The 22,239-nt window shown below is 47.4% G+C and overlaps 1 protein-coding gene across 1 annotated transcript in view; it reads right to left on the bottom strand.

Moving 5' to 3' along the window:
* MFN2 (mitofusin 2) overlaps positions 1-22,239 on the bottom strand; it is a 39,543-nt gene that overhangs the window by 16,446 nt on the left and 858 nt on the right. The window contains exons 2-9 of the mRNA XM_053401033.1: positions 16,720-16,841; positions 12,103-12,281; positions 10,441-10,576; positions 6,646-6,808; positions 5,452-5,576; positions 3,717-3,825; positions 1,277-1,384; positions 1,036-1,189 (exon numbers count right to left, since the gene is read on the bottom strand). Coding sequence (XP_053257008.1) covers positions 1,036-1,189; positions 1,277-1,384; positions 3,717-3,825; positions 5,452-5,576; positions 6,646-6,808; positions 10,441-10,576; positions 12,103-12,277 — 970 coding nt within the window. The 5' untranslated portion in view covers positions 12,278-12,281; positions 16,720-16,841. The remainder of the gene's footprint in view (positions 1-1,035; positions 1,190-1,276; positions 1,385-3,716; positions 3,826-5,451; positions 5,577-6,645; positions 6,809-10,440; positions 10,577-12,102; positions 12,282-16,719; positions 16,842-22,239) is intronic.

The raw sequence follows: 22,239 nt of genomic DNA on the forward strand, positions 1-22,239 counted from the left end.
TTCGAAAACTGAAATGTTCGGCTTCTGAGACGTTCGAAAACCAAGGTACCACTTTTATTTTAGATTGATATATGGCCCTTCATCAAAAAATCTCAGGGAGGTTCACAGAATAAAATACAAGATAAAACACAAGTATATAATCAAATCAAAAAAGAAAAGAAAAATAACGTATTTTTCGCTCCATAGGACGCACTTTTTCCCTCTTAAAAACTAAGGGGGAAAGTCTGTGAGTCCTATGGAGCGAATGCAGGGGGGAGGCAGGCAGGAAAAGCCCCCAAGAGCTTCGCGCGGCTCTTGCGGGCTTTTCCCCAGGAGGGAGAAGGGACTGACACGGCCAGTCAGTCCCTTCTCCCTCCTCGTAGAAAAGCCCGCAGGAGCCGCGCGCTCCTTAAAGGGTGCACGGCTCCTGTGGGCTTTCGTGGGAATTGCCATAGCTGTGCGCAGCCTCTCCAGCCGGGGGAGGCTGCGCAAGGCTAAAGAGGAAGCCAAGGCAGCGAGCGGGATGGATCGCGCTTGCTGCCTTGGCTTCTTTAGCCACGCTTCTTTAGCTGCGCTGGAGAGGTTTAGCTCCCGGCTGGAGAGGTTGCACAGCTATGGCAGAAGCCAAGACAGCCAGCGGGATGGATTGAAGAGGAAAATTTTTGCCTGGCGCCTATAAAAATATATGAAGGCACCAGGCAAACCTCCCTGCTGAGAGCACTCCACAAACGGCGAGCCACTACAGAAAAAGCCTGTTCTTTTTTTTTTTTATAATAAGTTTTATTAGTTTCCATCAAATTATACATTTCATCCCGAATTACAACAAATCATATCTGTTTTAGACTTCCTTCAGCGTCTCTGACAATCATCCATATTTATACCTTTAATACACATTCCCTTCTTTCATAAAAAAAAAGCCTGTTCTTAGGCCCACTCCCCAATCTAGCTACACAACAACCCTGTGAGGTAGACTAGGCCGACAGACGGCGACTGTCGTGTCCCAGCGTCGCCCAGTGGAGACTTCCCGCTCTGGGAAGTGGGGTCCCACCCACTTACCTCCTTCAGGCATCCCTTGCGCCTTCTGGATTCGGGCGCTCAGCACCTCTTTGGCGGAGACGAAGAAGATGCGGTCGCCGGCCTGGGCCCGATCCACCACGCCCAGCTCATCCACCAGGAAGCTGGTGCAGCGTTCCATATGTTGGCGCCGGACCTGGAAGGGGGAAACGGGGTTCGCGTGAGGAACGGCGGAACCCCCCCTTCCCAAACGCCTTTCGCGGCTTCTGCCGAAAACACTCACCTCTTCCATATACTCCGGTTCGGAGGCGGAGGCATCCCAGCGGTTGTTCAGGATGAAAATGTTGGGCCGCGACAACCGGGTGTTGACTTTGTGGAAGAACTGCTTCTCCTGGAAAAGGAGGGCCGAAGTCAGAGAATCGGGCGTGTGTGGCTGGGTGCCACTGGGCCCAGGCCTGCACCCCCTTGGCCTCCCCACTCCAGAGTTGCCCTTTCACATCACTCAAAAACATCCTCTACAGTGGTAGCTTGGTTCTCAAACTCACCGTATTTTTCACTCCATAAGACGCACCTGACCATAAGACACACCTAGTTTTTAGAGGGGGAATGCGAGGGAAAAAATATTCTTTAAAGGGAGCACTGAGCAGAGCCTGTATGCATCCCAGGCTCTGCTCAGTGCTCCCTTTCGTGAGCCGCGTGGAGCATGTGTGCAGCGCTTGCAGGCTTTTCCCCAAGGAAAAGCCCCCTCCGCGGCTCTTGGGGGCTTTTGCGGGAGGTGGGGGAAGGGACAGAGCGGCTAAGCCAGAAGCTAGAATAGCGAGGAGGAGCGCTGCGCAGCGATCCCTCTCGCTGTTCTGGCTTCTGGGATAGCCGCGCAAAGCCTCCTCAGGGCTGTGGGATGAAGGCTCCTCGTGCCCTGAAGAGGCTTCTTGCGGCTAAGCCAGAAGCTAGAACAGCAAGAGGGAGGCGCTCCCTCTCGCTGTTCTGGCTTCTGGGATAGCGGCGCAGCCTGCATTTGCTCCATAAGATGCACACACACTTCCCCATACTTTTTAGCAGGGAAAAAGCGCATCTCATAGAGCGACAAATACAGTAATCTGTTCCGGGAGTCTGTTCGACTCCTGAAACCGTCGGATGTTCGGCTTCCGAAAAACATTCGCAGACCGGAACACTTACCTTATTTTTTTCTCTATAAGACTCACTTTTTCCCTCCTAAAAAGTAAGGGGAAATGTGTGTGCGTCTTATGGAGCGAATGCAGGCTGCACAGCTATCCCAGAAGCCAGAACAGCAAGAGGGATTACTGCTTTCACTGCGCAGCGATCCCTCTTGCTGTTCTGGCTTCTGGGATTCAGAATATTTTTTTTCTTGTTTTCCTCCTCCAAAAACTAGGTGCGTCTTGTGGTCTGGTGCGTCTTATAGAGCGAAAAATACGGTACTTCCGGGTTTGCAGCGTTTGGGAGCCGATTTGTTCGGCAACTAAGCCATTTGGGAACCAAGGTTCCACTGTATATACACACACACAGTTTGGCAACCAACATGCAGCAGAACCCAGAGACTTGGGTGCATGCAAAGCAGTTTGGTCACTCCAGCAGCTGCTGCGACGGTTTCACCCGCGATAATACTGCCCAGTGAAGCCGCCGTCACAGTCTGGCCCTCATACCAGTCCTGGGCAATGCACTGATACAAAATCCAGGCCTAATCTCCATACAATGATTTGGAGAAGGAGAAGGTAAGATTACCAATGGTGATTACATTTGGATATGGGGCCAGAAAAGGGGGGAAAGGGTTTGGGATTTCGGTGCTGGACTTTCTTTAGCTTAAGCAGAAAGAAAGGACTCTGTTTAAAAATCTGGAGTGGACTCAAAGAACATTGCTCTTAAAGCTATGGTATTGCCTCTGGAAAAAGACTGGAAAAATGAAAGGGCTGAGGGCAAAATTTTCCAAACTGTGTGTCGGCTACAGTGTGTAGATGTGTTGCACAAATGCTCCTCCCGGGGCTGGAAAGGGGTTAATTTAACTTCCAGTTTGCTAGTAAAACTGAATTACTGTGTCGCGAAACGATGCCAAACTGAATTACTGTGTCGCGAAATGATGCACGTCTGAAAAGCGTGTTGCCAATATGGAAAGTTTGGAAAGCTCTGGCCTAGATCAAGAGATCAGGATACTATCATAAAAAACAAGAGGGATGCAACAGGATACAGTGGTACCTCGGGTTAAGTACTTAATTCATTCTGGAGGTCCGTTCTTAACCTGAAACTGTTCTTAACCTGAAGCACCACTTTAGCTAATGGGGCCTCCTGCTGCCGCTGCACCACCGGAGCACGATTTCTGTTCTCATCCTGAAGCAAAGTTCTTAAGCCGAGGTACTCTTTCCGGGTTAGTGGAGTCTGTAGCCTGAAGCATATGTAACCCGAGGTACCACTGTATTAAACTGGAGATACATTACTGGACAGATGTGTAACGAGAAATCAAAACGGGATGATACAACAGGAAGTGGGATACAATAATAAATGGAACTAAATGTGTTTGTTTAGACTAGTTTGTTCTGTATTATGAAAAGTCTTTAATATATATTTTTTAAAAAGAAACTCGCAAGCAACACCCAAACGCAATGGTGACTCTCCCTGCTTATGATGATTCCCAGCCAACAGATATTGAGAGGCATGGCAAAGTCTCCTCCAAAAGCAAAGAGAAGGTCAATTAACCGAAGGATGAGGGTTACCGTCTGCATCAGGGTCGACTCGGAGTTTGCCACCAAGACAAAGACGTCAGCGTCCAAGCAGAACTTGTCAATCCAGCTGTCCAATTCAGTGGTTACGTCGATTCCGGGGCTAATAGGACAGGCAAGGGGTGGGGGGAGGAATGCCAGATGCAGAAGAAAAGTGTTATCGACAGCTGTCTCGTTATAATAGCCTTAGCCCGACAACACAACAGCCCACCCCAAACTACTGAGAAAGCAGGGCTTTGATTCAAAGCTATTTATTTCCTAACGTTTATAAACCATTTGATTGCAAAAAAAAAACCTCCTTCAAAGTGGTATACAAATATATATATATACACATCTGTAAAAAGCAGCAACAATCAGACCTTCAGAAAATCAACCATGGGCAAAAAACCAGATTAAAACACATGTTGGCATTCTACACACGTGGGAAGGCTGGCCTACAAATGATTTTAGCAGGCACCAAAAAGAGTACAGTGAGGACGCCTGCCTGGCGTCAAGTGGCAGGGAGTTCCAAAGTGCAGGTTCCACCACACTAGAAGATTTACCTCTTACAGATGCGTAAGGAGTATAATTTGGCACCTGCAGCAGCGGCAGTTCTGTGGATCAGAGAGGTCAAGCTGGCCTATTTGGGGGTAAGGCGATATTGCTGGGAAACCTGACCAAAACTGTTGAGAGTTTTATGTGCTATTAGTAAAAACTTGAACTCAGTCTGGTAGCAAATCAGACACCAATACAGATTTCTGAGCACAGGTGGTAAAGGTAAAGGGACCCCTGACCATTAGGTCCAGTCGTGGCCGACTCTGGGGTTGCGGCGCTCATCTCGCTTTATTGGTGGCCGAGGGAGCCAGCGTACAGCTTCCGGGTCATGTGGCCAGCATGACTAAGCCACTTCTGGCGAACCAGAGCAGCACACGGAAACGCCGATTACCTTCCCGCCGGAGCGGTACCTATTTATCTACTTGCACTTTGACGTGCTTTCGAACTGCTAGGTTGGCAGAAGCAGGGACCGAGCAACGGGAGCTCACCCCATCGCGGGGATTTGAACCGCCGACCTTTGGATCGGCGAGTCCTAGGCTCTGTGGTTTAACCCACAGCGCCACCCGCGTCCCGAGCACAGGTGGTACACGCAAACAATAAGAAGGAAAAACTTGGAAGAGCTGAAGGCCTAACCAGTCCTGCTTCCTGTTTCTTGTGAAAGCTGTGGGGCAGAAATAATTCCTGCAACAGACAGAACCTTATCCTGCCTCTTAATATGCATACAGTTCAATCGAGCCTCCATAGTCAGTCAGAGTCTACCTGTGAGTACCAGATATCGAGAATAGCATCCTGCTCTCTCATCTCAGCCAAACGGATGCCTTTGAGAAACCAGTAGCTAACAACTAACAGCCAGTTTTCAGGACTGGGAGAGAGGAGGTTTTTAAAAAGGGCCAAACTGTTTTTAGAAAGAGAGGGGCAGATTTTAGAAGCAGGGAAGGAATTAAAGCCATTATCTCAAATCGCCTAGGGAGAAAGGCTAAGCTCGCTGCAATTAGCTCACCGGGAGAATATAGCATCAGTTTACAAATTAAATGCCTGCTAAGCCAGGAAGCTGGAACGAGGCCAGAAGCGCAGGAGGGGTTTCTGTGAAAACACCTCCGTCGTTTTCCGTGCTTCTACATGCGTACAGCAACTTAGCAGCCAACTGGTTTGAGGATTGTTCCCCAGGGGCATGGGGGAATGGGAGATCTCTCACCTGTCCATCAAAACCAGGTCATCTTTGAGGAGGGGACACTTGGAGTTCGGCCACATTACGCTGACCATTCCTCCGGCAGTCAGGAGTTCGTCTTGATGGAGCGCGTGAGCCAGTTGGTTGACCGTCTGGACGTAGAGGGTTGGCAGATAGAGAGAGAGAAATAATAATAATTATTATTTATTTATACCCCGCCCATCTGGCTTGGTTGCCCCAGCCACCTGAGGCAGCTTCCAACCCGTATAAAAAATAATAATGAAATGTCAAACATTAATAATAACAATCTGATCCAGTACAAAAAAAGTCACAGTAACTTAAAAACAAACAACTTATATCAAACAAAGCCATATTCAACGAACCATTAGAAACTTGTGGTAAAATTAAATATCAGCAAATAACAATTAAACGGCTTAAACTTATCAGTTGCAATAGAGAACTACTAAACGATAATCAATAAAAACAAAGGCAAGTCACAATGCATAAAATACCACAGACATACGAAACCGTGTAAAAGGATCAAATAAAATTATGGGTTTGAGTGGGAAGTGGTTTTGGGAGGGGCTTAGAAGCCTGCTCTACCATTAATTGGTATAAAGGTAAAGGGACCCCTGACCATTAGGTTCAGTCGTGGCCGACTCTGGGGTTGCGGCGCTCATCTCGCTCTATAGGCCGAGGGAGCCGGCGTACAGCTTCCGGGCCATGTGGCTAGCATGACTAAGCCGCTTCTGGCAAACCAGAGCAGCGCACGGAAACGCCGTTTACCTTCCCGCTGGAGCAGTACCTATTTATCTACTTGCACTTTGAGGTGCTTTTGAACTGCTAGGGGCGCAGGAGCAGGGACCGAACAACGGGAGCTCACACCGTCGCGGGGATTCAAACCGCCGACCTTCTGATCGGCAAGCCCTAGGCTCTGTGGTTTAGACCACAGCGCCACCCGCGTCTCTATTAAGTGGTATAGAAACTATTTATTTCATAAAATTTAGACAGTTCCTGACTGTAGGAAAAAACTCCTCGAAGCACTTTGCAAAAGAAAAAGATAAAAAATAAAAGCTATAAAATCACCAGTAGGAAAAACCAGCAATAATAATGTAAAATTTTCATGAAGTTAAAACAATAGTAGACTAAAAGCATATGGAAAGAGCTCCTCGCCTTCCCTTTCAAAAACTGTCTCCCTCCGCTGACTGGAGATGTCCTCACCTTGACGCTTTTCTTCTCCTCAGACCCCTCAGTGAGCAGAAAGGCGTCCTGGCCCTCTGTCCCCTCCACGCGCAAGAAGCAGTTTGTGGTGTGTCCGATGCCCGAGGGAAGGACCTTGTCCCACAGCATGGCATTGATCACTGTGCTCTTGCCGTTGCTCGTCCTGAGAACACAAATGCATCTGTAAGGTCCTTGGGGCGGGGACCTGCCCTGCCTGGACAAAAGGGCTATGTGGTAGTAGTAGTAGTAGTAGTAGTAATAATAATAATAATAATTTATACCCCGCCCTCCCCAGCCTAGACCGGGCTCAGGGCGGCTAACACCCGATATAAAAACAAATTGATTGAAATACAACTTAAAAACAAGATTAAAATACAACATTGAAACATTAAAATACAGCCTCATTTCAATGGAAACTCAAATCAAAAACTTTTGGGGAGGATGAAAACATCAAGTCTTCACCAAGGCTAACTATCCAGACTGGTCTTACATGGGCCAGAAAAAAGCCAGGGAAGTCCCTGAATAGGAGTTCTATCACAGGAGGAGAAAGGAAAAAAGAAAGAGAGGGAGGGAATCAAGTTGATTCCAAGTCAAAGGCCAGGTGGAACAACTCTGTCTTACAGGCCCTGCAGAAAGAAATCAGATCCTGCAGGGCCCTGGTCTCATGAGACAGAGCGTTCCACCAGGCCGGGGCCAGAGTTGAAAAGGCCCTGCCTCTGGTTGAGGCTAATCTGACTTCCTTAGGGCCCGGGACCTCTAGGGTGTTGCTATTTATGGACCTTAAGGTCCTCCGTGGGGCATACCAGGAGAGGTGGTCCCATAGGTACGAGGGTCCTAGGCCGTGAAGGGCTTTAAAGGTCAAAACCAGCACCTTAAATCTGACCCTGTACTCTACCGGGAGCCAGTGCAGCTTGAAAAGCACTGAGTGAATATGCTCCCATGGCAGAGACCCTGTGAGGAGCCTTGCTGCAGCATTCTGCACCCGCTGGAGTTTCTGGGTCAGCTTCAAGGGCAGCCCCGCGTAGAGCAAATTACAGTAGTCAAGCCTGGAGGTGACCATCGAATGGATCACTGTGGCCGGGTCGGGGCGGAAAAGGTAAGGGACCAACTGCTTGATGAGGCAAAGGTGGAAAAAAGTTGCATGGCTGTTGTTGTAACCTGAGCCTCCATGGAGAGGGAGGCGTCAAGGATTACACCCAAACTCTTAACGGAAGGCATTGGCACTAATTGGGCCCCCGCAAGAGAAGGGAGTTGGTCCCTCATCCCCATGCCATCCCGACCCAGCCATAGGACCTCTGTCTTCGAAGGATTTAGTTTCAATCGGCTCCCACGAAACCATCCAGCCACAGCTTCCAAGCATCTGGTCAGTGTGTTCGGGGCCGAGTCGGTGTGGCCATCTATCAACAGATAGAGCTGAGTGTCATCAGCATATTGGTGACAGCCCAGCCCAAAGCTCCGGATAATCTGGGCAAGGGGGCGCATAAAGATGTTAAAAAGCATCGGGGAGAGGATTGCGCCCTGCGGCACTCCACACACCAAGGAGTGGCGCGATGACATCTCCCTCCCTAGCGCCACCCTCTGTTCCCGACCAGAGATAAGAGATGTAAAACCTCTGGGGCTGCATGCCAGCACAGCCACAAATAACACACACATAGTTCTGCCCGCAACTCCTCAGTTGTGAAGGGGATTTTGTTTTGTTTTTTAAATCATTTTATTTATTTCAGCAGGAAAATCTGCTTGCTCCAGCAACACACAAGAAGAAACAAAGAAAAACAACACAACTGAGTGAGATAAGGGAGATAAAAGAACTACACAACTCTTAGAAGACGTCTGAAGGCAGCCCTGTATCAGGAAGTTTATATTATGTGCTGGAAGCCGCACAGAGTGGCTGAGGAAATAATAAGGAAATAAAAAGGCTAGCACATTTGCAAAGCTAAGCAGGGTCCGGGGTGGTTTCAAATTGGATGGGAGACCACAAGTTGAGATGCTAGCATTGCAGAGGGGTTGCGCTCTACAATTCTATGAAAATTAAAGAAACACAAAGCATTGAATGTGGGTCATTTTGTTCACGTCCCCTGGAAAAAAATGCTATTACTGGTGCTTAACAAAGGTCGAAAATCCTGCAGCAAGAGTATTATTGGCACAGAAATCGAAGCAAGAAGAATTACCGACAAAAGAGGAATAGCAGATGAAATTAATGGACTATGCAGAATTGGATAAGATGACAGGGAGAATTTGAAACCAGCAGGACCAGAAATTCTTGAAAGATTGGTGTAAATATGCAAATTATTTGAAAGACAATTGTAATCAACTGACTACGCTGGTAGGACTACAAGAAGTTTTGTAAGGAGCACTATATGAAATATTACAGAAAAGATTTATGAGAATGGATTTTAAGTTACTGACTATTAAAAGTAATAGTTAGGATAATAAATGTAGGATTAAAAGAGGAGGTTTGAAAATCATTGGACGTGGTTGATGGAAGTGTCAGGCCAAAATAGCCAAAATGATGTATAAGATGCGATGACATGATTTGTTTGGAAAATATATGCAAAAACCAATAAAAAAGTGTGTGTGTGTGTGTACACACACACACACACATATACACATAAATACATATATATACACATTATATATATATATATATATATATATATATATATATATATATATATATATATAAAGGTAAAGGGCCCCCTGACCATTAGGTCCAGTAGTGACCGACTCTGGGGTTGCAACGCTCATTTCGCGTTATTGGCCGAGGGAGCCGGCATACAGCTCCCGGTTCATGCAGCCAGCATGAATAAGCCGCACGGAAACGCCGTTTACCTTCCCGCCGGAGCGGTACCTATTTATCTACTTGCACTTTGATGTGCTTTCAAACTGCTAGGTTGGCAGGAGCAGGGACCGAGCAACGGGAGCTCACCCCGTCGTGGGGATTCGAACCACTGACCTTCATGATCAGCAAGTCCTAGGCTCTGTGGTTTAACCCACAGCGCCACCCACGTCCTCTCTCTCTCTCTCTCTCTCTCTCTATATATATATATATATATATATATATACACACACACACACACACACACACGTATATACACACACACCATATTTTTTGCTTTATAAGACTCACTTTTTCCCTCCTAAAAAGTAAGAGGAAATGTGTGTGCGTCTTATGGAGCAAATGCAGGCTGCGCTGCTATCCCAGAAGCCAGAACAGCAAGAAGGATTGCTGCTTTCGCTGCGCAGCGATCCCTCTTGTTGTTCTGGCTTCTAAGATTCAGAATTTTTTTCTTCTTGTTTTCCTCCTCCAAAAACTAGGTGCGTCTTATAGTTTAGTGCGTCTTATAGAGCGAAAAATACGGTTTGTGTGTGTGTGTGTACATGTACACACACCAATATATATACACATATATACACATTATATATACACATTATATATACACACACGTATATATAAAAACAAAGGTCGAAAATCCAGTTACTGCTCTATCCACTTTTTCCTCTGGCCCTGCAAAACACTGGCATGTGGCCCTCAGGAAGTTGTCCAGAAAGGAATTTGGCCCTCGGGGTGGGGGAAAAGGCTTCTCTGCCACCTTTTTATGGCTGAGGAGGGATCTGAGCTTCAGAAGTGTTAACTTTTTCCAGCCGAGAGTAAAAGGAGATAGTGACTCACTCAAGCTGGCATTTGCTGGCAGACAAGGACATGCTGTAGAGCTGCTGCCACCGCCGCAGGCTTTCCTCCACCCTCAGCCAAATTCCTCACTGGGCACAAGACCGCTTGCCTGGCGCCTCACTCACCGTCCGAAAAAGGCCACCTTCATGTGACGCCGGGCCAAGACCTGGCTGATGCCGCCCACCTTGGACAGGTAGCCTTTGACCTCCAACACCTGCTCCTCTGTAGTGATGGGGTCCAGCTCCACGTTCCTGTGCGTTTCTGAAACCAAAAGGGAGCCAAATCTACAAGGGCTGCCACGCTTTTACTAAAGTAAGGTTCTAGTCCTCATCGGTTCTTAACCAAGTTCTAGTTTCAAGAGAAACGTTGGAATGATGATACCCAGCTCTACCTCTCTTTCAAAGCGGAACCAGTGAAGGTGGTGAAGGTCCTGTGTGAGTGTCTGGAGGCGGTTGGAGGATGGATGGCAGCTAACAGATTGAGGTTAACTCCTGACAAGACAGAAGTACTGTTTTTGGGGGACAGGGGGCGGGTGGGTGTGGAGGACTCCCTGGTCCTGAATGGGGTAACTGTGCCCCTGAAGGACCAGGTGCGCAGCCTGGGAGTCATTTTGGACTCACAGCTGTCCATGGAGGCGCAGGTCAATTCTGTGTCCAGGGCAGCTGTTTACCAGCTCCACCTGGTACGCAGGATGAGACCCTACCTGTTCGCAGACTGCCTCGCCAGTGTGGTGCGTGTTCTAGTTATCTCCCGCTGGGACTACTGCAATGCGCTCTACGTGGGGCTACCTTTGAAGGTGACCCAGAAACTACAACTAATCCAGAATGCGGCAGCTAGACTGGTGACTGGGAGCGGCTGCCGACACCACGTAACACCGGTCTTGAAAGACCTACACTGGCTCCCAGTACGTTTCCGAGCACAATTCAAAGTGTTGGTGCTGACCTTTAAAGCCCTAAACAGCCTCTGTCCAGCATACCTTAAAGAGCGTCTCCACCTCCATCGTTCTGCCCGGACACTGAGGTCCAGTGCCGAGGGCCTTCTGGTGGTTCCCTCGCTACGAGAAGCCAAGTTACAGGGAACCAGGCAGAGGGCCTTCTCGGTAGTGGCACCCGCCCTATGGAACGCCCTCCCACCAGATGTCAAAGAGAAAAATAACTACCAAACTTTTAGAAGACATCTGAAGGCAGCCCTGTTTAGGGAAGCTTTTGATGTTTAATAGGTTATTGTATTTTAGTGTTTGGGGGAAACCCAGCCAGATGGGTGGGGTATAAATAATAAATTATTATTATTATTATTATTATTAGGCACCGTGTTCCAAGTCTGGCAAATCCTGGGGCCTATCAATGGCTACGAGCCACAATGCTTTGAAGCAGCAACGCTTCTGAATACCAGTTGCCCTTGGGTCAATCTAGCTCAGTAATGTCTACACTGACAGGCAGCAGCTCTCCAAGGTTTCAGGCCAGGGGAATCTTGCAAGGTCATTCTCCAGTTAAACGGAGAGCAGCAACAGAAGGAAGACTTTGGAGAACCGCAGACTGGGCAAGCTTCCTAGGTAGGGTAGACACCGTATAAGGCAGCTTCCCCGGTTTTTGTTTAAATTCAGAACCATGAGGACTAGACTCTTGGTTTATCTTTAGCACCGACTCCGCACACACCAGCTTATGTTCCCAATTTAAACCGGCCGCCCTCATTTATTCTGGGCTCGCTCGCCTACACAAATTCCTCGTCGCCCGTGGCGAGCAGGCAAGTTGTTTTGAAAACACGGCATGCAGAAGAGGCCGCCTTACCTTCCAGGAACGCTGAGCTCTCCTGGATGTAGGCAGCCAGCTGTTCAAAGATGCCATTGATCTTCTTCTTGGCGGTGACGAAGTGCTTGAGCGGGGAGGCGTTGACTTCGGCCATGTGTCTTTTGTCCTTCTTGCCGGAGACAATGGACTTGGAGCAAGGGAAGAGCAGGGACATTGCGCTATAGGGGGGCGGTGGGCAGGTGTGGGGCAGGGAAGAGAGAAAGAAAGAGAGGAGTGAACAGTCAGATAAGTCCTGTGGATCTTCATGTGGTGCAGAGTTAAACTATGGAACTCATTGCCACAGGAGGTGTTGATGGACACCAACCTAGATGGCTTTAGAAGAGGACTGGACCATTTATTATTATTATTATTATTATTATTATTATTATTATTATTATTATTATTATATGGTCGGATGATGCTGGACCATCCTGAGGCAGTAAGACTGGTCTTAACGTGTGTTTTTTTGTATATCATTTTTAATTAAATTTTCTGTTTTACAATTTAAAGTACTCATTTTTACATCCTTGAGATATCCATGACTTCCCTTCTTCTCTTCCAATGGTTCATTTTACACATCATAAACCCCTGCATATTTTACAACAACTATACCATTCAGTATTCTATTATTGCATCCATCAAAACTTATTTACACTCTTTAATTTATCTTAACGCTGCCAGCGTTTTCCACTGGACACAATTATTTCCCATATATTCAATAAACGTTTCCCAATCTTCTCCAAACGTTATGCTATTCTTGTTCTCTTATTCTATACATTAAGACTGCAAGCTGCGCATATTCTGTCAACTTAAGTTGCCATTCTTCTTCGGTTGTCATCTGAAAAGTTTATTACATTCTTATGCTCAAATGCAACATGAACTAGCTGCATCGAGAAGGGGATCCTCCATAGATGCTAAAAGTTTTTATTTTCAACCACTCTCCCCTCCCACCTGCTCAAAGTCCTGCCACTTTCAGAACAGGAAGCAATAGGTAAAGGGACCCCTGACCATTAGGCCCAGTCGTGGCCGACTCTGGGGTTGCGGCGCTCATCTTGTTTTATTGGCCGAGGGAGCCGGCGTACAACTTCTGGGCCATGTGGCCAGCATGACTAAGCCGCTTCTGGCGAACCAGAGCAGCGCACGGAAACGCCGTTTACCTTCCCGCCGGAGCGGTACCTATTTATCTACTTGCACTTTGACGTGCTTTCGAACTGCTAGGTTGGCAGGAGCAGGGACCAAGCAACAGGAGCTCACCCCGTCATGGGGATTCGAACCGCCGACCTTCTGATCGGCAAGTCCTAGGCTCTGTGGTTTAACCCACAGCGCCAACAATAGAGACAACTTAAAGTGGGGAGTCAGATCTCAGATTTGCTGCTGGGCGGGGGGGAGAATGCAAGAACAACAGGCTCAGGCTGGCAGAGGGAGAGTAGCTCCCGCTAATCGCTCCAACTTTAGCACAAGCCAGCTGAGCCAAGGTTGGAGGATGGAACTCAGCACCTTTCTTACGTAACCGTAAGCTTAGGGAGAAAAGCAAATGAGGGTCACAGTGTTCAAGGGCCTGGGGAAAGCAGGATACGTGCAAAAAACCCCATTAAGAATGTGCATATCTATCACACTGCTGCTGACGATTAATGGATTTTGAATATTCCGGTCTCCAAAATGTTGGTCCCCAATGTATTTCTTAACACAATGTATTTCTTAATAAGCCCATTTAATTTTGAAACTCTTTACCAGGAAAGGCAACAGCCGCTAGCTTAGATGGTGTTGAAAAATGATCGCAGAAAATGGTTTTGTGAACCGCCCCTGGGATTTTGCGGCGAAGGGCAATATACAAATTCAATAAATAAAATTCACAGAGAGCTATTCGAGCAAAATAAACATATCTCATACAGTGCATGTATGCCTCCAAATATCAGGTGCCGTATAACAAAAACCACCAAGAAACTTCATCCCCCCTTCGCTCTTTCTTTTCATGCTGTGCCTTTCAGAATGCAAACTGAGGGCAGGAACTGTCTTGTTTTAATTGACTGTACATCTTATTCTTGCTCTTATACATCTTATACAAGCTGCTCTGGGAGCCTTTTTCAGATGAGGAGTAGGGCAAGACAAATCCTTTTTTTGTTGTTCTGCCAATGGGCTTTTGGCATACCTGGCTGTTGTGGGTGCGTGTTTTACTGTGCATGCGCTTTTAAGTGGTTTAAAGTTTTCTGCAGCGCTGTTTTTAATAGGGTTACTTATATACTGCGTGATTTTAGTGATTTATCTTTTTAAATTGATGTTGTGAGCTAACTTGGATCCAGCACAGGAATAAAGGCTTGATATAAATAGGTGGGGTATAAATAAATCTAATAATAAACAAAACAAACAAATAAAAAACAGTGGACAAAGCCATCCATGAATTTGTCTAATCCTCTGTTAAACACATCCAGGTCCATGGCCGCTGCTGCACCTTGTGGCAGTGAGTTCCACGGTTTAACTAAGTGCTGCATGAAGCACTTCCTTTTCTCTATCCTGAATCTCCCAACATTGAGCTTCATTGAATGTCCATGAGTTCTAGCATTATTGGGGGGGGGGGAGCTCTCTGTATCTGCTTTCTCCATGCCTTACATAATCAAAATAAACCTGGTTCCTACATTGGTTCCACACCTTGGCTGTAAATCGTTGCTGTTGTTGCTGTTACTGGTATTAATTTCTTCGTGTCTTTATTTTAGAACTTACTATGATTTATTGTGGGAACTGTTTGATTTGGCTGTGCGCTTTCTGAATGTGTTTCATCCATTGTTTACGACTACCATATTTTTCGCTCTATAAGACGCACCAGACCACAAAACGCACCTAGTTTTTGGAGGAGGAAAACAAGAAAAAAAAAATTCTGAATCTCAGAAGCCAGAACAGCAAGAGGGATCGCCGCCCAGTGAAAGCAGCAATCCCTCTTGCTGTTCTGGCTTCTGGGATAGCTGCACAGCCTGCATTCGCTCCATAAGACGCAAACACATTTCCCCTTACTTTTTAGGAGGGAAAAAAGTGAGTCTTATAGAGCAAAAAAACCTGTATTTTTGTTGCAGTATGCAATTTTGTCCGTGTCGCAAGGCACCTTGTTTTAACTACAGAAAGGTTCAGTGGCGTAGCGTGGGTTGTCAGCACCCGGGGCAAGGCAAGTAATTTGCGCCCCCTAACCCGTGGATTTTAGCACTCGAGTGCGAGCGCGCCCCCCCCAAGATGTTGCGCCCGGCCCCCCCCTGCACCCCCCGCTACGCCACTGCTTCAGGCCCCCCAATAAAACATTTGAGGGGGCCAGTCCCCCAGTTGATGGGCATTGCCAATGTGATCAACTATGCAGGGCGGGGCTTACCTGCCTCCCCCCCCCCAAATATCATACTGTATTCACGTTGGCACCCCTGATGAACTCAGCGGGGCTTACTTCTGCCCCGCAAGCCTTTGCACCTCCGTGTCTCCTTTCCTCTCTATATGTAAGAGGGTGAAGGTCAGGCTGGCAGCGCAAATAAGGGCCCCGCTGCTAAAGGCCTCGCCCGCCATGACCTCCTGGTCCACGGGCAGGGCAAGAAAGTGCCTTTTCCTTGGGGGGGGGAGTCTTAAATTTCAAACTATTATTATTATTATTATGAATATCTAATGTGCGTGGTTTCTCTACCTCCACCGACGACTCGCCACGTGCGAGGAGGAAGGCGGGCTCCCTTCACCTCCCCGTCCCCTCAAGGGAAAGGGAAAACAACGTGAGGAAAAGCGACGTGGGACAGCGAGTGACGTTCCCCTCAGAGCCTTTTCCCGCTGCCCCCTCGCAAGACAGCCCTGAAGCCGAGCGCGGAGTGAGGGGCGGGGCCCGGCGGAGTCCAGCTGCCCCCCCAACGCCTCTCGAGGCGGCATGAGGGGCGCCGCGTCAAGGGCGCCCGCGGGCGCAGTGGCAGCTCCTGTCAGGGCACGAGGCGGGCCCGGCGCCTCTCCCCCACCCACCCCGTCCGCCCACCCATATCCTGCTCAGGAGGGGCCGGTGGGCTGGCAAGTGCCTCACAGCAGCAGCACCAGAGAGGGAAAGAAGTCCGCCTCCCGCCACCGCCGCCTCTTCATCCCCAGCAGCAACTTCCCTGCCCGGCTCCCCGCCGCCGCCTCCTTCTCTCCCTGCTTTGCAGTAGCAGCCGCCGCCGCCACCACCGCTCCTCCTCTCCTCCCGGGGACGATGCTCTGGCTCCTCAGCGGCAGCTCCCGAGCCGCGTCCCCGCGACGCCTCCGCTCCCCGGGCTCCCCTTCGCCGCCTGGCTCCTGCTGCACCACCTGGGGGCAGCGCCCATGGCCGGGGCTTCCTCCTTCCCGAGACATGGGGCTCTGCTATAGCCTGCGCCCGAGGCTCTTCGGCGACTCCGGAGGCGGCGAGCGCGCCCCCCCAGATGTTGCGCCCGGTGCGGCCAGCACCCCCTGCACCCCCCACGCTACGCCACTGGAAAGGTTTAATGTATTTTTAATCTTTGTTGGAAGCTGGCCAGAGTGGCTGGGGTACAAATAATAAATTATTGTTATTATTATGGCATACAAATAAAATTATGGATGCATGTATGTTTGAGGAATATCTCCCGCCCCACCCCAAATCGCTGCCCAACTTACTTCTAAGGCACAGGCTGGGTTCTCAAAGGGCGAGCATGTCCTGCGTCTTGTTTCCTAAGCGGTTCAGAGAAAAGGTGAAGAAGCTGTCTCCCTTGCTCCAAATCCAATTTGCTCCCCCGTCACTGCAAAGAGAGAAAGTTGGACGGGATTAGAGAATGCGCGTGGCCCAGACGCACGGCTGCTGTTTGCATTTTTCCTGCCAATGGTGCAAATGTCCCCAAGCCCCAGCTGTGTATCCCTGGGATTCCATCTGCACCATACATTTAAGGCAGCACCAGATCATTTTAAAGAGCCCTGGCTTACCCCAAAGCATTCTGGGAACTGTAGTTTTTTAAGGGGTGCTAAGGGGTGTCAGGAGACTCCAGTTTCCCGCACAGAGTGGCTTAACAATCAGTGTCCCTTACCAAGGAATTCTGGAAATTGAAGCTCTGTAAGGAGCGGAATTAAGATTGCCAGAAGAAATATCAACAAGCTCAGATATGCAGATGACAAAACATTGATGGCAGAAAGTGAGGAGGAATTATAGAACCTTTTAATGAGGGTGAAAGAGGAGAGTGCAAAATATGGGTCGAAGGTCAACATCAAAAAAACGAAGATCCACTGGTCCCATCACCTGGCAAACAGAAGGGGAAGAAATGGAGGCAGTGAGAGATTTTACTTTCTTGGGCTCCATGATCACTGCAGATGGTGGCAGCAGCCACGAAATTAAAAGACGCCTGCTTCTTGGGAGAAAAGCAATGACAAACCTAGATAGCATCTTAAAAAGCAGAGATATCACCTTGCCAACAAAGGTCCGTATAGTTAAAGCTATGGTTTTCCCCGTAGTGATGTATGGAAGTGAGAGCTGTACCATAAAGAAGGCTGATCGCCGAAGAATTGATGCTTTTGAATTATGGTGCTGGAGGAGACTCTTGAGAGTCACTGCAAGAAGATCAAAGCTATCCATTCTTAAGGAAATCAGCCCTGAGTGCTCACTGGAAGGACAGATCCTGAAGCTGAGGCTCCAATACTTTGGCCACCTCATGAGAAGACTCCCTGGAAAAGACCCTGATGCTGGGAAAGATGGAGGGCACAAGGAGAAGGGGACGACAGAGGACGAGATGGTTGGACAGTGTTCTCGAAGCTACCAGCATGAGTTTGACCAAAGTGCGGGAGGCAGTGGAAGACAGGAGTGCCTGGCGTGCTCTGGTCCATGGCGTCACGAAGAGTCGGACACGACTAAACGACTAAACAACAATAACAACAACAACAAAGGAGAACACTATTCTCCGCACCCTTAGCAACAGTTCCCAGTATTGGGGGTTTTTTTGGTGGGGAAGCCATAACTGTTTAAGGTGCTGTAAATAGTGTAGGTGTTGCCTGAATCCAACCAATAAACACACCATCCTTTCCACCATTTTTCTCCCCGACACCGTATTTTATTAAGTATTTTCTAATGCATTCAGAAACGATGGCGACAACACGGAATATCTCAATGCTATTCAGAAACAACAACTTTCCTTAAAGCAAAAAGAGAAAAATGCATGCAGATAAATCCCTATTAGATTGTTTAGGCACTCAGATCTCCAGGAGACTTACATTTAAAAACTTTACCACGACGCCAGCAAACATTCATATGAAACGTTGTCATATGAACACCTCCAATTTATACAGACATGTAAAACAACCCATTAACAGCTACAGGAAGGTTTGGCAGCACAGCAGAGCAAAATCAACTCAGTCCATCTCAAGCGTGGAGGGGAAAGTTAAGGCTTAAGGCACCAAAAAGATATCAGCAAAGACGCCAGGGAGACTTCAGTGGCGCCAGCAACCCACAGTAAAGGTAAAGGGACCCCTGACCATCATCTCGCTCTATAGGTCGAGGGAGCCGGCGTACAGCTTCTGGGTCATGTGGCCAGCATGACTAAGCCGCTTCTGGCGAACCAGAGCAGCGCATGGAAATGCTGTTTACCTTCCCGCCGGAGCGGTATCTACTTGCACATTGAGGTGCTTTCGAACTGCTAGGTTGGCAGGAGCAGGGACCGAGCAACGGGAGCTCACCCCGTCGCGGGATTCGAACCGCCGCCCTTCTGATCGGCAAGTCCTAGGTTCTGTGGTTTAACCCACAGCGCCACCCGCGTCTGAGCAACCCACAGACCAGGGAGCAAACATGCCTTTGCAAAGCGCTAGGAAAATCCAACCTGCCCAAAGAGATGCAATCATATTCTTGGCCAGGTTTGGCCATGGGGAACAGAAGGCTCCCTTGCTACAGAAACCCCAACTAGCTACTGGTCTGCTTCCAAGCACAACTCATAGGACTGGTTATGACCTATAAATAGTGAGGTTAAATTCTCGAGAATAATCTTTTGGAGAATATTCACAAGAATATTCCCGATTAATGAGAATATTAGAGAATCTTCATTTAAAATAGGAGAATATTCATTTTATTTATTTATTTTTATAATGATATTTATTGACGTTTTAAGAATACAACAGAAGAGAAAAATCAGCAACAAAAACATCGCAAAAAATTAAGAATATTCAAACAACGAAAAAAGAAAAAATACATTAAAAAAATACACAAAAATACAATAAACCTTCCATGACTTAACTTCATTTGCTTGGTTCTTTGACCTCCTCACACCTCCCTTTTTTGTATTCTGCTTCAATTAGCTATTTCAGCAGATCCTTTCCATCTTTCCCCAATTTTTATCCATTAATTTATCTTAACATAATATAATTTTACCTTTCCTCATTCCCTTCAACAATCTATTTGACTTAAGTCCTTTATGATATTTATGCAAAAGTCACATAACTTCATTCCAGCCTCCTTCTAAACTTCCTCAATTTTGCTATGTTTCTGTAGATAAACTTTAAATTTCTTCCAATCCTCTTCCACCGACTCTGAGAATATTCATTTTAATGCACGGAAAATGATATAATTTTAATGCATTGAAAATGATATAATTAGTTAATATACATGTTTATTCATGGGCGAACATCAACTGTTTAAATCACGGCCACCTCACATGCTGTTACACATAATTGTATAGGCCTAGGTACTTTAAGTGTATAAAGCTACTTTCTGTAAAAAAAAAAATCACAAAATCACACTGTATGGCCAAGGGTATAGAATTGCTAAGAATAAGGTCACACCAAAATAGAAAAAAAGGCTATTACATGTAGTTGAAATACAAACGAATTCAAAATTCATAAAATTAAATAAATAGCATTTTTAAAACTAAAAAAAAGTTTTTTGCAGCTCACATTTCAGAACTGCCAATGGTAAATGGCACAATGCCCTGTAATATAACCGGATCAAAAAATATCATTATTCTCATTCTCAAGAATATTCTCACCTATAGGGCTGAGGTCCAAGCTATGTGAAAGATCCAATGTCCTCACGTGAACCTGCCCAGGTTTTGAGATCTTCGGGAAGGCCCTTCTCTCGATCCTGCCACTCCCACAAGCAAGCTGGATGGGGCTGCATAACAGGGCCTTCTCGGTGGCTGCTCCCAGACTTTGGACCCCACCCCCCCTGGAGAAGTCAGACGGGCTCCCGCCTTGCTGTCCTTCTCAGGCAGGTCAACGCCATTCTTTTGGGGACTAATTGGTTGGGGTTTTTTTTAAAGAAAGGGCTTTTGCAGTTTTCACCACTTGCATTTTAACAGATTTGTCTTTCCATCGTTTCAATTCTAGCACAGTTTAGCTACTTCTGAGCTAATATCTGTTTTTAGCTTTGCAATGTTTCCAACAGTTTTTAAATTTTGCGAACTGTGTTGAGTCCCAGTTCTGGGGGGAAGACCCGATATAAATAAATATAAACTTAAAGAGAGCCTGAGGCAGCAGTCCTAGCCCTACCCGACCTGGGAGTAAGTCGCATTAACTTAGGTAGGACTTACTTCTGAGTAGACGCGGCTGAGGAGTGCTCTGTTCAAAAATCCCCCATTAACCGCATGTGGCAGCTGAGTAACTTGAGCTGCTTCCCTCCTCCCCACACACATAAGGACCCACCATACTATCACCCAAACACATGTAAAAGTGCTTTATACGGATTCTGGCGCCATTTGGTATATTGGCTAGAAGGGTTCATACAGGCAATCTCTCCCTAGGACCTTTCCCCTGCAAATCAAGTGTTCTATCCCTAAGCTATATGGTACGTTTCCGAGCACAATTCAAAGTGTTGGTGCTGACCTTTAAAGCCCTAAACGGCCTCGGTCCAGTATACCTGAAGGAGCGTCTCCACCCCCATCTTTCTGCCCGGACGCTGAGGTCCAGCGCCGAGGGCCTTCTGGCGATTCCCTCACTGCGAGAAGCCAAGATACAGGGAACCAGGCAGAGGGCCTTCTTGGTAGTGGCACCCGCCCTGTGGAACGCCCTCCCACCAGATGTCAAAGAGAACAACAACTACCAGACTTTTAGAAGACATCTGAAGGCAGCCCTGTTTAGGGAAGCTTTTAATGTTTGATGTATTACTGCATTTTAATATTTTTTTGGAAGCTGCCAAGAGTGGCTGGGGAAGCCCAGCCAGATGGGCGGGGTATAAATAATAAATTATTATATTATTATTATCTTCCCCCTGCCCCCAAATGAAGTAGAATTCAAGTCCTCATGGCTTATTTACACAGGAAGCTGTCTTATACAGAGTCAGACATGGGGCTCAGAACTGTCAGCGGCTGCCCAGGGTTTCGGGAGGCCAGGCCCCTCTCCCTGGAAAAGCTGAGGGTTGATCCCAGGACCTTTTAAATGCATTTAAATATATTTTTAATCTTTGTTGGAAGACGCCCAGAGTGGCTGGGGAGGCCCAGCCAAAGGGCGGGGTACAAATAATAAAGTATTATTATTATTATTATTATTATTATTATTATTATTATTATTATTTCAGAGATGGTCCTTTCCCACCCAAAATAAAGGAAGACCATCGCTTTCCTGGCTTCAAATTAAAGGCTGGTTTAAATAGGAAGGTGCCATATCCAGGATCAGATCCTGCACAGTGTTTCAGGCAAGGGCCTTTGCCCCAGTCAGTGCCGGATTACGTATAAGCTATAGCTTAGGGCCCCACTCTCTTGGGGCCCCCCAAAAACTTAAAGCAAAAAAACCAACTGGATATACATTTCCAAATATAAGATAAAAAAGAAATAAAATAAAACCTACATACAGCAACAGTGTTTTGTGTTGTGTAGGCTCCTGTGATGTAAGTAAAGGACTATAAAGCATATAGGTAAAGGACCCCTGTCCATTAGGTCCAGTTGTGACCGACTCTGGGGTTGCGGCGCTCATCTCGCTTTACTGGCCGAGGGAGCCGGCGTACAGCTTCCGGGTCATGTGGCCAGCATGACTAAGCCACTTCTGGCGAACCAGAGCAGCGCATGGAAATGCCGTTTACCTTCCCGCTGGAAGTACCTATTTATCTACTTGCACATTGATGTGCTTTCGAACTGCTAGGTTGGTAGGAGCAGGGGCCGAGCAACGGGAGCTCACCCCGTTGCGGGGATTTGAACTGCCGACCTTCTGATCGGCAAGTCCTAGGCTCTGTGGTTT

This window comes from Podarcis raffonei, chromosome 8 (assembly GCF_027172205.1).
Source record: "Podarcis raffonei isolate rPodRaf1 chromosome 8, rPodRaf1.pri, whole genome shotgun sequence".
In the NCBI taxonomy this organism is placed as follows: domain Eukaryota; kingdom Metazoa; phylum Chordata; class Lepidosauria; order Squamata; family Lacertidae; genus Podarcis; species Podarcis raffonei.